This window comes from Chenopodium quinoa, unplaced genomic scaffold (genome assembly GCF_001683475.1).
Source record: "Chenopodium quinoa cultivar QQ74 unplaced genomic scaffold, ASM168347v1, whole genome shotgun sequence".
Classification (NCBI taxonomy): Eukaryota; Viridiplantae; Streptophyta; class Magnoliopsida; order Caryophyllales; family Amaranthaceae; genus Chenopodium; species Chenopodium quinoa.
This window is the reverse complement of record NW_018742656.1, coordinates 27804-44087: the sequence shown is the minus strand read 5'-3', so window position 1 is coordinate 44087 and position 16284 is coordinate 27804. Positions and strand designations below refer to the sequence as shown.

The 16284-nt window shown below is 35.2% G+C and overlaps 1 protein-coding gene across 4 annotated transcripts; it reads left to right on the top strand.

Moving 5' to 3' along the window:
* On the top strand, window positions 1–15231 carry LOC110722205. 4 transcript variants are annotated; one of them, XM_021901472.1, is made up of 7 exons: window positions 1–319; window positions 8510–12315; window positions 12425–12506; window positions 12918–12984; window positions 13837–14025; window positions 14172–14232; window positions 14540–15231. In XM_021901472.1, the coding sequence occupies exons 2-7, from the start codon at window positions 8682–8684 to the stop codon at window positions 14728–14730; spliced, it is 4224 nt and encodes a 1407-aa protein (XP_021757164.1). In that variant the 5' UTR covers window positions 1–319; window positions 8510–8681; the 3' UTR covers window positions 14731–15231. The 4 variants fall into 4 exon arrangements, 3 of the variants coding, with proteins under 3 accessions (XP_021757164.1, XP_021757165.1, XP_021757163.1); XM_021901473.1 differs by lacking the exon at window positions 1–319 and adding an exon at window positions 6392–6716 and having other exon boundaries at window positions 13837–14029; window positions 14540–14670; XM_021901471.1 differs by lacking the exon at window positions 1–319 and adding an exon at window positions 6393–6716.
* Window positions 15232–16284: the final 1053 nt, after the last annotated feature.

The following is a 16284-nucleotide window of genomic DNA, read 5'->3' as shown; positions in this document are numbered from 1 at the left end:
TTTAAAAAAAAAAAATAAAAAAATAAAAATAAATGCCGCGCACACCACAATAGGGCACTTTTTATTTGACAGGCACAATAGGGCACTTCAAAAAAAACCGGGAGTAAGAAGAATACTTAAGTAGTTAAGTCGTATCCTTAACCAAAACCTTGTCTCTGTTGTTCCCTTTCAAGCTTTTCTTTCCCCTTTAATGACTGATTGACATCTTCAAAACCCTCAATTACTCCTTTTATCCCTCATTTTATTCATTAATCTCTACTTTTTATTCTCGATTTTCGTCTTCAACTGTTTCGATGATTTGAAGATTCAATTGATTTCGGTACGCTCTTTCTCTCTCTTTATTTGATGGTTATTTTTCAATTCGTTGATGATTTCTGAAATTGGGGGGAAAATTGTGAACTTTTGATTATGTGGTCATGAGATTTTAATTTATTTATTTGATGGTTATTTTCAATTCTAGGTTTATTTTAATTTATTTTAGGTTATGTAATTGCATTTTTGAATTTGCGAATTTTTTAGTTTGATTCATTTATTAGACTTGACTATAACTAAATTACCAATGTTGATTGGGACTACACAGTCCACCCTTGGTAGGGTGGACCGTGCGTTCGATCCTTCCCAACAACAATTAGAAGGAGACTGGAACCTAACCACTCAGAACTGATCCTGAATCCGGATTAGCCGAAAAGGTATAATGAATTGCCGAGCTTGGCGTAGCAAACTAGCTTAAATATATCAATTATATGGAATAGTGGAGCTATAATGAATGCCAAGTTTGGCATAAAAGCTCATAAACTGGCTTAAATATACCTCATTACATGGCATAGCTAAGCTCGTCTTGTGTTTCTACTGTAAATTAAGGTGTAAAACTCCTGATTAGTCCTAGCTGCATGCCTGCATCTGATCTCTGTACATTATACATCAATTCATCTGAAATTCTGAATGGTTATACAAATTTTATTTGTAGTGGCATCATTGACATTTTTAACCGTATTTCTAGCCTCCTTTAGGATTATCTTCAGATGTATTCTTATACAAATGATCTGAAAATCTCACTTTTTTCCCTTTCTAATTACACTTTGTTTCATGTTTCTTTTTTGGATAGAGATTGTATGGTGGCAGCTTGATATTCTTCCAATAACTAAAAGTTTGACATCTCAAAATCACGATCACAAGAACTATGCAAACCAACCATATCGTGACACACATGCTTTCTGTGAGCAAAACAAAGCATGGTTGACAAAGGTTGGCGTGCAGTTGGCTGGTAGCAGAGAAGGAATGGATGTAACTGCAAGAAGTTGGTCATATAAGATGCAGGGAAACAGGTTGGCTGGTAATGTTGGTTGCGACAAGCCAATACGACAAGTTTGCCTTAAGTTTACGATGGGTAGATGTTTCCGTGGAGAACTGTGCAAATATCTCTATGGATACCATGAATATGCTACTTCTACCTCTGATATTGTGTCTGTATCTGATATTCCAGCTGATGTGAAAAAGAAGGCAAACAAGAAGAATAAAAAAAAAGCGCTCTAAAATGGAAACAAGTGCATGTTATGAAGAACCAATGAAAGAAGAGGTAGCTGATCCCTCAAAACAGGGGATGCAATTCAATTCTTGGCTAGATACTTCTTTGAGTGATGCAAATACCATGTCTTTATCTGGAGTTCCAGTTGAAATGGAGATAAGTGCCTCCAAAAATAATGATTTGGAGAATGTACTTATGCGCGACCAGCCAACTAAAAAGAAAGTAAAGAGACCTGATACATCTTGTGAAGAAACCGTGGTAGTAGAGTGACTGATGCCTCAAAATTGCTTAGTAATGGATGTAGGGTTTTTGCAGCATTGATGATAAATTTTATTTGAGTCGGCATTTTAGAAACTCTTTTTCATTAGATTTGAATTAATTGATCTCATGTCAAATTTTGGTTTTTGTTGATTGTCAATAATCCACAAATTTATGAATGTTTGTGTTCTATTTATCAAGCCATGAACAGGCTACTTATATTACTGTCTTAAATGCATCCCTAATTTTAGGATCTGCCAACATTTTATTCCTCGTTCTGTGTTACAACGTAAGGAACCATTCTTTCCTTGTATACATTAGGCAATGAAAAAATTAATTACAAACTTATTAGACAATTTATGCATATTTTGTCAGATTGTAGCTGATCAAATGCAGGCGTGTCCAGGATCTTTCAGTCATGTCGAATGGCATGCTGCCTGAAATATTTGGGTCTTTTTATCTGTCTCTTAAAACTGTTTGTGCTTTCCTGGTTTCTAGTTGCAAAAATTGACATGACTTGACGTGGTACCCCTACAAGGATCTTAGTTTGTGCAAGTTAGTTGAGTCTTGAGATTTGCTTAATGGACTCTAGCTCATTAATTTATCAAAGATAATTCTGTTCGTTAACTAGTTTTATCATCTTTCATAGGCATTTCGATATTATTCCAAGCCAGGCTGAATGCCTGTTAGTTAGCTTTTCCCTGATTAAGACTGTCGTGAATGCTTTTGCCATAACATTCAAATGGTAATTTTATATAGGGTGGGGTGTGACAATATTGCATATTGAATTAAAATTGTATTAATTTTTTTGTATTGAGCTTATGCTTTCATTTCCTCATTCTTTCTGAGAGTTTGAGTCCTATCCTGGTGCAGGTAGAAAATATAATACTTGCTGACAAGCATAAAATTGAGAATGACCAGAACGCTCAACTTAGGAATCAAGTTACTCAATTATTGCAAGTAGAGAAAGAACAAAAGTTGCAAATAAGAGAAAGAGATACAACGATTCAGAACCTGCAGGTGTGTTCTATTTGATACTGTCACTTGGCAGCTTCCTCACCTGCACTCAGGATGATATTTTGGAAACTGCAGAAATAGTCGAGTATTCATAGCTCATCACGTGCTCTTTATAGATTAGCTCATTGATATGCAAACCATACATATGAGCTTCATGGTGTATTGCTTGCAAGTGAATTATTGGTCTTTGGAGATTATAGTCATTATCATGCATATTCATGTCAAACTATGTTTTTCTCTTTAAGCTGTTGGTTTCTTGAACTAATTGCATGTGAATTATTGGTCTTTGGAGATTATTGTCATCTTCATGCATATTCATGTCCATATCTTTCCCTAAGCAGTAGTGATAGAAGACCTGAACAAAATTCGCTCTCCTATCTTTCCTCTACATTTCTAGTGTTTGTTATCGCATAATAAAGGCAGAATGAAGAATCTATGGCTCTTATATGTTTATTTTATTTTCTGCTGTGAAAGCAGTCACTTACAAGATTTTTTGTTTAAATAATGCTTTTGACTTTTGAGGTTTAAAATAACAATTTTCTTATTTCTGAAATCATAATATTACTGCAACTATATTTTTCTCTTTAGGATAAAATTGAGGGCTTAGAACAACAGCTAAATGAGGCCCTCCGTTCTGCTGAAAGTAGATCAGGGAGTGTGCCTGATTCAAATCTCAAGGCTGCAGAGGATAACGTGGATTCATCAGCTGTTTTAAAGAAGCTTGTAGAAGAACTTGTGATGGATTTAAGTCAGCCACAGCCTATGCGGGTCTATGCTAGGAGGAAGGTCAAACCAAGGCAGCAACAACAACAATTCACAGCAGCCGAGCAAATCACAACAGCCAAGAACACAAGCCTCTAATTAAGTAGAAGACAGATTGATTAAAGAAGAAGAGAAGGAAGGGAAGCAGTCTACTTATATTATGTTTTTCTTGATGTTTCCTAATTTGTGCTAAGAAGTCACATGTTTAATCCTAAGGTCATCTTGAACATGTAGGGAACTTAGTATAAGAGTAGTAATCTTAGCATGTAGAAGGTATCCAGAAATTTGTAAGGCAATCCTTGTAGAGTAGCGACCTCAAGTGGTTTGGACTCTTAGAGAGTGGTAGCCTCAAGCTACTCCCTTGTTATCCCTGTCCAAATTAATAGAGAAGCAGTCCTTCTAAATTGAGCATTGTCATTTAATTTAATTAGCCAATCCATTACAGAACTCCTGAAAATAGATGCGGTTTCCCATCAGCTTTATGACTCAATCTGAAATCTTGGAATTTTAAGTTATATTTTGGCAAGTACACTCCATGTGGAGGACAATATTTTGCCAGCCTTGGTCTTACAAATGTATTCTTAAGGAGCATGAAACTGAGTTCTAGATTTTAGGTATTTTGAGATCTTTGACAGGGGTTCTTGTCAGAAGATTGTCTAGAGTTGGACCTCAGAAGATTGTTTAGCCTGTTAATTATGTATATAGTCTAGATTAGATTTGAACTCAAAATCTCTAATTCTAGAACTAATTATCTTATTATCTTACCACCAAGCTATGTGATTTTTTATGTGATCTTTTGAATACAAAATCTATCTTTTATACTATATACTAAAGTAATCACCGGATGGGACACTTGGCATAATTTTAAGAAAAAATTTCCCTCCAAAATGCTTTTTTAAAAGTAAAATAAAAATTCTATTAACAAAATTAAAATTCTCTTAATAAATTTTATTTATATATATTTGTAACACATAAGAATTTAAAGGATAGACATTAATAAATTTAAATTTAAGAAAAAAATGTTACATAAGTTATTTAAGTTAATTAACTCTATATCGATTGACTATTATTATTAATAAATTATACTTTATAAATCCGTGCATTGCACGAGGCCAAAACTAGTATTAATATATAACATATGACATTATGAACAACAAATTTAATTAGAAGAAAATTGAATCATAAATTACAACATATATTACTGAACAGTTCCATGTAATAATCTGGGGCATCGCCTTTGCCCAAAAACTAGTTACAACTTAATTAGAAGGAAATTGTGTCAATTATTAACCCTAGCCCACTCTCTCTCTCCTCTCTCCTAAACTCTAACCTCCATGTCAAATTTGAAGGGGCTTACATCGGATTTCAACGGTGGAAAGCACCAATATTATTTTCTTTTAAATTTTTTGGTTTTTAGGTTACAATAATAATGTCTCCCTCGAAAGAAAGGGTCTATCTCTTTCGAAAGACAAGGTTTTTCGGACTCCTTCAAATAACAAGGATTTAGTTGTGTTTAATTTGGTCTCCGGTGTGCGAGGCTACGATTGATTATGGCTCGAATTCAGGCTACAGAATTAGGACAAGAATTAACTTTCTCACAAAATTGCGAAGCGATGATGGATCCACTCAAAAAGCTTTTTGTATGAGACAACGAATCGAGAATATGCTGAATTGTTATATTTATGTATTTGGATTCTTAGCCCTTCCCAGCTTAATTCTTGTTTGATTTTGTTAAATTTGTTTCATTATCGTGAATTGTCAATTATAAATGTCGTATGACTTTATCTAATGAAATTTAGTGTCATTTAGGAATTCTTTAAAGAAAAATAACTTAATTAAAGGGTTAATAGTACTATATTGTTACACTTTTAGTATCTTTAATCAATGTGTATGTAGCTTCTTTTAATTTATTTTTATAAATTTTATTATAAAAAGTGAAAATAATAAGAGAGACAAAAGGGGGAAAAAAAAAAGTTAGACGGAGCATAATTGTGTAATAAAGAAATACTACTACCGTTTGAAAATACATGCTCCATTAAGGTGTACACATAGTTGTCTTACACAAGTTTTAATTGATTAAAAATATACACAAGTGAGGCATTACTACCTATTAAAAAAACTCTAATTAATAGAGTGAAATAATATAATATGGGACTAGAGGACCATTAGGAAATAGATAAACAATAATATAATACTCCGTAATGAAAGAATTTTAAATTGAAAATTGGGCATTTATATAATTTGTCGTTTATAAAAACTGAGGTATTTATTTGGCAATGGAGTGGATAAGAAAAGTCGGATAACATCTCAAATTTTAATGGTTTGTAAGTAAACAAGAAGGCAAAAATACTCTAAACAAAAGATGATATGTTGGTATATTCTCTCTGTTCCATTTTTATTGTTTCATAGAGCAAAGTTAACTTTATTATTAGAAAATAAAGTAAAATTGTGTACAAGATTATTTGATGAGGTAATAGAGGGAGAAAGCAAGTGGGGTTGTAAGTTTACCCAATTATATAATAAGAAAAATCTTGAAAGGACATACCAAAGAAATACACTATGTAAGTAACAAAAAGAGATGAAGGAAGCATGGATTAGTTTGTTTCTCTTTCCTCTTTCTTTTTTATTATTATTTTTGAATAGTCCTCTTCCCACAACTTTTTAAAAACCAACTTAGGAGAAATTTAAATTGTGAGTTGCTTTCTATTTCCCTTTCTCCTTTATAAACCAAACACTCCCTTAAAGCCTTAACGTAAAACTATAAACCCGACACATATAAATTTTTTAGCAACATACATACATACGGAGGGTACAGTAAACGAGTCGAATATAGAATCGGAATTTATCAAATTCAACTTGTTACCAAAAGAATCCAAAATGCAGCAACTAGTAAGCAAAAGAGTTTGGGCTTTTGTCTAAACGTTGTCTAAGAATGTATGAACATTACTAGGGTTAACCATAAGCCGTATCCTTAACCAAAACCCCGTACTTCGTGTTCCCCTTTCAAGCTTTTCTTCCCTCTTCAATGGCTGATTGACATCACCAAAACCCTCAATCAGTCCTTTAATCCCTAATTTTATTCATTAATCTCTAATTTTCTTTCTCGATTTTCGTCTTCAAGTGCTTCGATGATTTGAAGATTCAATTGATTTTGGTACGCTATTTCTTTCTCTTTATTTGATTGTTATTTTTCAATTGGTTTGATGATTTCTGGAAATTTTGAAATTGGGGGAGAAAAATTGCGGATATTTGATTTTGTGGTCCTGAACTTTTGGTATGGATTCGAATCTTAGTATATACTATGTTATATTCTGCTGATTTCATTTCTAGGTTTATTTAAATTTGTTTTAGGTTATGTCATTGCATTTGTGAATTTGTAAATATGCGAATTTGTGAGTTTGATTTACATTTATTTATAGATTGGGATTTTTGAAGGGAAGGGGTCATGGTTTGATCAATTAAAGATAGATGAACAGAAAACTGTAGCATTCCTCAATGTTTAGATATATTAGATTTGATTAGAATTCAATTAGTAATAAATTTAAGGATAATTACGAGCTTAATTTTATGTACTAGTAATCGATCTGAGCTCGATTTGGTTAAAGCTTGGCTTGGGTCCATAATGTGATGTGCTAGGCATTGCCGAGCTTGGCATAAAAGCTCGCGAACTAGCTTAAATACATAAATTATATGGAATAGTTGAGCTATAATGAAAGCTGAGTTTGGCATAAAAGCTCATGAAAGATGAAACTGGCTTAAATATATGGATTACATGGAATAGATAAGCTATGATGTATGATTAACAATGTTGATTTTGACACGAAACTATAAGAATCGCAAAATTTTGGCAAATAAGTTAGAAATATTGTAAATTAAGCAAGTATATTATTTTACTTGTGTTTTGTTAGTGGAGCTCGTCTTGAGCTCAGGTTAAAATCAATTTCAATTTCAGATTGAGTTGAGCTTGAAATTTCAATTTTGACTATGAAGTAAGTTGAGCTGAGCTATATCTGCTACAGTACTACCCCAATCAATCTCTACTTAATTTGTTAGGTTGTTACCACCCCTGATCCAACATCTTTGTATTGTCGGAGAATTGGACAGTCACACAGCTATCTTCCGTAATATTTATGTTTCTGTTGTAAATTAAGGTGTAACTTCTCAACTCTCAAGTAACATACCCAAATCAAAGTTTGAAGAGTGTGGCAATGCGATATGAGTACTCGAATTGTATAAAGGTTTTAGCATTATCATCCTCAGCTAAGTGTTTGTACATATGGAATATCCGTGTGTTTTTTAACTTTCATTGTAAATTATGGTGTTTAACTCCCTAAGTAAACTTATTAATCTCAAAGCGTGAAGACTGCAACATTGGTTTTTTAGGTGCAATTTAGAGTCTAGGTACCAAATTCTAATGTGTTCTTCCAAGGCAAAATGTTCGTACATGTTTTCATATAATATTGTATCTGACTGACCAAAGTAACCATACTTGTCCGAAGTGTTAAGAATGCAACATGTGTACTTTAGGTGAAATTATCTATGTACCCCAGGTTTTGCTATTGTTATCCATAGCCAAATGTTTGTACTTAAAATTGGTTTGCTTCTGTAATATTGGGACTTAAATAATGGAGAAGGCATTCTCCACCCTGAAGGTTCAGATTGCTTTTGCATGCTCCTACATTTGCTTATATTTTTCTTTGTTTGTCTTTTTAGTAGTAGAACTCTTGATTAGTCCTAATTTGGCTGCTTCTGATCTCTGTACATTATACATCAATTGATCTGAATGCTTATACAACTTTTATTTGTAGTGGCTTCATTGACATTTTTAACCTTATTCTATCCCTCTTTAGGATTATCTTCAAATATATTCTTATACAAATGATCTGAAAATCTCACCGTATTTCCCTTCCTAATTACACTTTGTTTCATGTTTCTTTGTTTGGATAGAGATTGTATGGTGGTAACTTGATATTCTTCCAGACTCAAGCAACTGTAATTAAAAGGTGGAGAAATTCACCAAGTTTGGGCTGGAAATTTAAGCAAAATAGAATGCTGGATAAATACCCTCTTCTTGAAACCGAGCAAGCATTAGACTTGTGGCCGTTAAGTGAGATCTAGAATGGAGCAAACTGTTTCCGAAAGACCTTTGTATCAGGAGCAGCATATCAGCCAACTCCATACACAACCTAATGGTACAGTAAGCAGCAACGGTGCTCATTTGGAACGGGATCCAGAAGAACGATGGTGCCCCAGGAGAATTAGTGGCGATCAATTAAGACATGATAAGGTTCAAATGCCTTTATGTCGTGACAACTTACGAGGCAACTGTACTCGTGGAGCATTTTGTAGATTTTTACACTCTGAATCTGATGAACATGATAGATCTAGGTTCTGTCAGAATGAGCCAGAAAAGTTGGGTGATGTTTCAACCGTTGGAAACTCACAATTATATAGAACAAATGAAGAAGCTGGTTCCACAGCTAAATTTTCATCAAGAGGTCGCAGGTCTCCTTGCCGTAGATTTCAGAGTGGAAGGTGCTACCGTGGAGTATCTTGCCCATATTTGCACCCTGAAATGCCCAGTTTTCATAATTCGAGAGTAGAGCAGCAGCAAGTAGACAGAGCAGTAAGAGATCCTGGTTTTGATGGAAGGAATAGAGACAACTTTGGAAGGATTTCTCTGGAACATGTTGAAGCAAATAAGGAAAATAATTCAACGATCATGTCTTTTTCAAGAGAATGCAGGAGCAGATCTCCTTGTCAGCATTTCCTCAGAGGCAAATGTGATTTTGGAGCATCATGCAAACGTTGGCACCCAGTTAATACATATGCCAGTTCCAGACATGATTTGAATACTCAACATCAAGGAATTACAGAAACTTTTAATTACCCTGGTTCTGGCGAAAGAAGTCGAGATGTCACTTTGAGGACATCTCAAGAGCATGACAGAGAAAATATGCATAATCTTTTGAGAACTGGTGCTTTTTCGAGGGAGTCCAGGGAAAAATCACCCTGCCGAAATTACCTCAGGGGAAGATGTTATCGTGGATCATCTTGTTTACATTTGCACCCTGTTACTGTGTATGATAGACCAAGGTCTGATTCATGGAGTGCTGAACAACGTCAAGTAGTTTCTGGAACTTCGAGATCTCCTCATTTCGTTGATGGCAGTATAGCTACCAATTTCAGGATATCTCAAAGTCACGATCACAATAATTATGTAAACCAACCATGTCGTGACACACATGCTTTCTGTGAGCAAAACAAAGCATGGTTGACAAAGGATGGTGTGCAGTTGGCTGGTAGCAGAGAAGAAATGGATGTAAATGCAAGAAGTTCGTCTTATGAGAGGCAGAGAAACAGGTTGGCTGGTAATTTTGGTTGTGACAAGCCAATACGAGAGGTTTGCCTTCAGTTTACGAAGGGTAGATGTACCCGTGGAGAACTGTGTAGATATCTCCATGGATTCCATGAATATGCTACTTCTACCTACAACTGGAATGAAAAACCAAACGCAGAAGCTGCTCGAGATTCTGGGTATTTTGGTGTGGCAAATCAATACGCCAATACAACGACGGCTCAAGATCCTGCTGGTTTCAAGAACTATCAAAGTTCGTTAGGTGAAAGTAGTCTAAAAGCATCTGATGGTTGGTTTGACATGCGACGTGTTGATGGGCTCAGTTGTGAAGTTTCCGGAGAAAAAAATAGGAGTTTTTGCAATTCTGCTAAAGGACATGAGAATGTTAGTTTATGGAGTCGGCCATTCAAAAGGCAAAGAAGCAGGAGTAGGTCTCCCATCAACTTACAAGATGATTTCCATAGCCGGAAGTTTAGTAGATGTGATTCTCGGATTGACTTATATGGAGGTAGGTCCCGCAATGTTGCGCAATTTCAGTATCCAGATCGTCGTTCTTATAGGTATGAGAAGCCTGTGTATCACGTGAATGGCCAACAGCGGACATGTGAAGAAACTTCAGTGAACCCTCGCTCTTGTGAACATTATGACTCCAAGCTGATTACACCTCAAATGCATGAAAAAGTGGTTACTCAAGGTTTGCAGCTTGAACAGCATGCCAATGGCGGTGTTGGTTCAAATACTGTGATTGTGGGGATGAAAAATGAAGCTGATACTGTAAAATGTGCTTTACAACCTAGTCATACTAACCAAAATGAAGAGATATTAGCAGCAGACAGTGTTGCAGTAGATAGTTCAGAGGGGGCAGCTGCTACTCCTGCTAGTAGTCAAGATGCTCTGGAGTTGGGCTCAACATATTCAGGTGGAAAGCACCTTATTTCTCCATCGGCTAGTGATCGGACGATATTAGTACACGAAGCCAATGCTGAAGCACCCATTGATTCGGGTCAGGAAGGTAAAGATGAAACTGTAGAGTTGACACCATCAATAAAAACCTATTGTAGGAAGAAGAGTAAAAAAAGGCAGCCTATATCTTGTGAAGAACCTACGAGAGAAGAGGTAATTGATGCCTCAAAACAGGGCGTGGAATTCTGTTCTGTGGTAGACACTTCATTGAGTAAGCCAAATATTGTGAATGTTTCTAGCATTCCAGTAGATATGGAGATGAGTGCCACCAGAAATAATGGTTTGGAGAATGTGCTCATGCATGACCATCCAGTCAAAAAGAAGTTTAGGATAAGGCGTAAAAAAAAGGGCCCTGATGCTTCGTGTGAAGAAACCAGGAAGGGAGAAGTATGTAATGATTTGAAACTGGATACCCCTGTCTGTTCTTTGGAGAAGACTTCCTTGAGCAATCCAGATATTGTGTCTGTATCTGATATTCCAGCTGATGTGAAGATGAGTGCTTCCAATAATAATGATTTGCAAAATGTCCTCATGGATGAAGATCCAGTGATAAAGCAGGTAAAGAAGAAGAATAAAAAAAAGCAGGCAAAGAAGAATAAAAGAAAGCGCTCTGAAATGGAAACAAGTGCATCTTGTGAAGAACCAATGAAAGAAGAGGCAGCTGATTCCTCAAAACAGGGGATTCAAATCAGTTCTCTGCTAGATACTTCTTTGAGTGATGCAAATACCTTGTCTTTATCTGGAGTTCCAGTTGAAATGGAGACAAGTGCTTCCAAAAATAATGATTTGGAGGATGTACTTATGCGTGACCAGCCAGTTCAAAAGAAAGTAAAGAAGAAGCGTAAAAAGAAGAGACCTGCTGCATCTTGTGAAGAAACCATGGAGGTAGAGGTAACTGATGTCTCAAAATTGGGGACTCCTATCTGTTCTGTGGTAGAGACTTCTATTAGCAATCCAAATATTGTGTCTGTATCTGGTGATCCAGTTGATTTGAAGTTGAGCACTTCTAATAATAATGATTTGGAGAATGTGCTCATAGATGGCCAATTAAAAAAGAAGGTGAAGAAGAAAAAAAAGAAGCGTTCTAAATCCGCAACTATTGAAGAACCCTTGGAAGGAGATGTAGCTGATTCCTCTACACAAGTGATGCCAATCAGTTCTTTGGTAGAGACTTCTTTGAGTATCCCAAATATCATGTCTGGATCTGGTGTTCCAGTCGATAAGATTAGTGCTTCAAAAAATAACCATTTAGAAAATGTGCCTATGTGTGACAATCCTGTGAAACAGCAAGCTTTGCCATTGTCATTAAAAGGAGTTGTGCCAAATTCTAGAAGAAAGCTTCTTGTCCTTGATGTGAATGGGATATTGGTTGACATAGTCGTGGGTTATAGTCATCGATATAAGCCGGATACAAGGGTGGCAACGAAAGCAGGTTAAAGAATTTTACCTAATCTCACTTATTCATCACCTTAATTTGTGTTATTCTACTTATTTTGATTGATTTCATATTTATGTTTGACACTTTTCCGTTGTAAATTCAGTCTTCAAACGTCCTTTCTGCGATGAATTTCTGCAGTTCTGCTTTGATAGATTTGATGTGGGCATTTGGTCATCAAGAACTAGGTAATTATCTCTATCAATTCACTCATCTTTTTGTGGATTATGAGGTTTTTTTTTTCTCCTTGATTGAATCTGTTGTAAAATATTCTTTTGGTTTTCTCCAGTGTTGTATTCAGTACCCTGTAACTTGTAAACATGTCTAATTTGACAAGGCTGGGTAATTTATTAGATCCTCATCTGTAACACTATCCATAATATGAAATTCAAAGGTATTAGTCTATGAAATTTCAATAATTGTCTTTGTTATTGCCTTGTGTCTATGAATTCAATGTAGCTATGTTGTTACGAATAGCTATTGATTATACTTGGATGTGGCTGCTGTTATATCTGCACAAGGAGTATATATTCTCATTCTTGTTTCTGGCAACAGTAACCTGATTGATTGCCTTATGGGATCTCTAATTTTTCTTGCAGGCAGAACTTGAAGAAGGTGGTAGACTTTCTCTTGGAGGATTCCAAGGATAGGTTAAGATTCTGTTGGGTAAGACATTAATATCCAACAATGGAGTTTATATATGTTATAATGATGTGCTTGTCTTTTCAATTAGTGTTCTATTAGTAAAATCTTGCCAATTTATGATAAAGTAAGATAACTGTGTACAAATGCTACAATTCTTTTTCTGGTATTGTGACTGTTACTTTCTGTTCTACTCCATGATATATACGAGGAAAAATATATTTAAGATATGCCACGAAAAATCAGAAGATGTTTAGGAAGCTTTTTTTTATTTAGTTGTTCCTCCTAAAGGAAGGAAAATTTGGCAAATTCTTCAGAGTGATAATTTAGAAAACTGCTTGCCTGTGACTCCTGACTAGTTGGTTGTAAGGTCATGCTCATTTAGAACCTCTACCTTTCCTGGTCTAGCAGAGTTTACAGTCCATACTGAAAGCTGCCGCGGTTGTGCTGCAGTGTCGTAAAATCTGCTTTTTTTTAATTTTTTTTTTAAAAACATAATTTTAGAGACTGAACTTTACCACTTTTCTTAATTTTTTTATGAGTTTATCTTTCAACAATTAGTTTAAGTGGTTGATTAGCTGCTTATGGGGGATTTTTTTTTTTTTTTTCCTTAAGATGGATTAATAGCTGAGAATAAGTTAAAACATACAGTTATTATTCTGAATTTGCTTCATAATATGTCACAATTATTAGTGGCACATTGTTTTTCAAATAAAAATATTCTGCGATCTGTATGTTGTGTCTTGATTCTAGTTTGATCTTGATACTTAATTCTCATTGTTGCATTTTCTCACAATTATAGTTTTATACTCTTAATGCCTTTTTCAATTCGACCTTTGTAGTTTGGTTTCTGACTAAGCGAGAAACTCTTTCCAGGATCAATCCCATTGTACTGCTACAGAATACAAAACCCTTGAAAACAGGGAGAAGCCCCTTGTTCTAAAGGAACTTAAGTACCTGTGGTGGGACACCAAGGGGTCACGCCTTCCTTGGGATGCTGGATATTATAATGAAACAAATACAGTATTGTTGGATGATTCACCATACAAAGCTTTACGGAATCCTGTAGGTGCTAAATTATATACATTGTCTTCAGATATGTTCACAGAATAGGCTTTCATTGGATCAGTGTTATATTCATCAATCATTGTCAGGTCACCTCTGATACTGTTCTAATACTCTTTACCTTTTTTGGTACGTCTGTTGTTCAGCCCAATACAGCCATATTTCCGCGTCCATACAGTTACAAGAATGCTGGTGATCATTCACTAGGTAATATTACCTCAACCATTATAGAAGTTTATATTATGGGTAACTTGCTACTGGATAGTATTTGTTTCAGTGTCCTGCTTGATAATCATATTTGACAATTGACATGCTGTATTATTGTTGATCTACCTGGGTTGGATCTATATTAGTGCTTGGTTTTATTTCAAATACACGTGTCAGCTCCTCTTGTTGGTTCTGTTCTGTATTAATTTAATACATTTGCTGCCATTACCCCTTCAATTTTCGTATTTTAAGTAGAATTATCTATAGTATTGTGTAATGCTTTTTTCATAATTTGAAATCATGACAGGGCCTGGTGGTGATCTTCGTAATTATCTTGAAAGACTGGCAGAGGCTGAGAATGTCCAGAAATTCATCCAGGAAAATCCATTTGGTCAAAGGCCCATCTCCATTGCAAGCAGGTCTTGGAACTTTTATTCTAAAATTGTTGGTAACTACGGAAGGCAAGAAGAATATTCAAATATTGCCCCCGTCTCATAGCACTGTTTTGGTAGTAACATTCTGCTAAAAGCTGGTTGAATTTTCGTAAGATGTTTGGCGCCTATTAGGTTATATCTGCCAGTGCTGGCTGTATACTTCAGGGGTTGACAGACTTTAGTTTGTCGTTTGTTTGTCGCTGTGAGTTTGTTGAGCATGTACCCTTAAAGGCCTCACTCACATCCGAGCAGTGCTATGACTGCCTATTCTCGATGGTGGCCCTCATTTTTGTACTTTAGGTTTTATTTAGTTTTGTGACAGAAATGTACAACTTACAAGTAAATCATAGATGATAGGCTTATAATTTATTCTTTTAACTGGATCGTGATAAAAAGCTGTAATTCAATGTCAAGACGTGTAATGCTGTTGAGCCTCTTATTAAGAGAGTTGCCAAGGAGTTGAACCGAACCTGTAGCCATGTTTTCAATGCGGCTGATTTTTTTTTTTTTTTTCTCCCTATGTACTAATATAATGATCTTACAGTTTGTACCTTCTTTTATAGTACCCTGCTGTCTTGTGCTGCAAACAAAGTCTAGTTTGGTTGTACACAGGTAACATGCTGGAATATTGCAGGCACAACGGCACAAACCGAAAACAAATTAGCACATGGTTACATTTGTTTGGATTGCTGTTAATCATGATTATGACAATAATTGTGTAATTATGATGGAGGTTCAATACCATAATGTTTAAGATCCTGCTTGAAAGAGATGTTAAGTTTTCTCAGCAAATCATGTTGAAACTATATTATGAATCTCCCACCTTGATTTTCGTACATGAAAATGACTAGTAATTTTGGACCATGCATATATATTGTATACTACGGAGTATTTAATTACGGAATGCATTGTTTGGTTATGGAATTATGTGCATGAATCATGAATGTTTTGACATGTTTGCCTTAAAAAATAGTATTTTTTTTAATTATTATTATTGTGATCTTGTTTTCTTTTGGGGTTGTTGATTTTGCCAGCTGAGCTAATACTAAGCAATATATCATATCGAACTACCCCTTTGATGTAGATGCTAGAGAAAGCTACATTCTTTACTAGTACTGCTGGAATAAAAGTCATTTTTGGCTGTTAACTTTGATCTTTTGAGTTTCTCATGTACTGAATATGGCAGTAATGAGCCATCAAAAGCTTACCTCAATTTATTTTAGGTCTGTTCCATGGCGCGAGCTGTTATGGGCGGGTAGGGATGGGTCTGTGGAACCGGGTGGGTAATAGGTCAATTCAACCTGGTTCGACACAAAACTTACTACGTAATTTGATTTCATTGTACTAATGCAAGTATTTGCTTCCATCTCATTGTATCTTTAATTTTTTTTAAAAAAAAATTCCCACAGTTTATATCGTTGAATCTCAAATTCTAATAAAAAAACCTAGACATTGAGAAGAATAAGAGGAGGAATGCATGCATAGACCTTCAAGTCCAAAACTTGTTTTACATAGAGCAATCAGAAAATAATTAACCAATATTATTTGGAGGAAATCTTACTAAAAAGATAATGATCATTTTATTAACAAACATGTCCAATGCCATCACATAACTCCA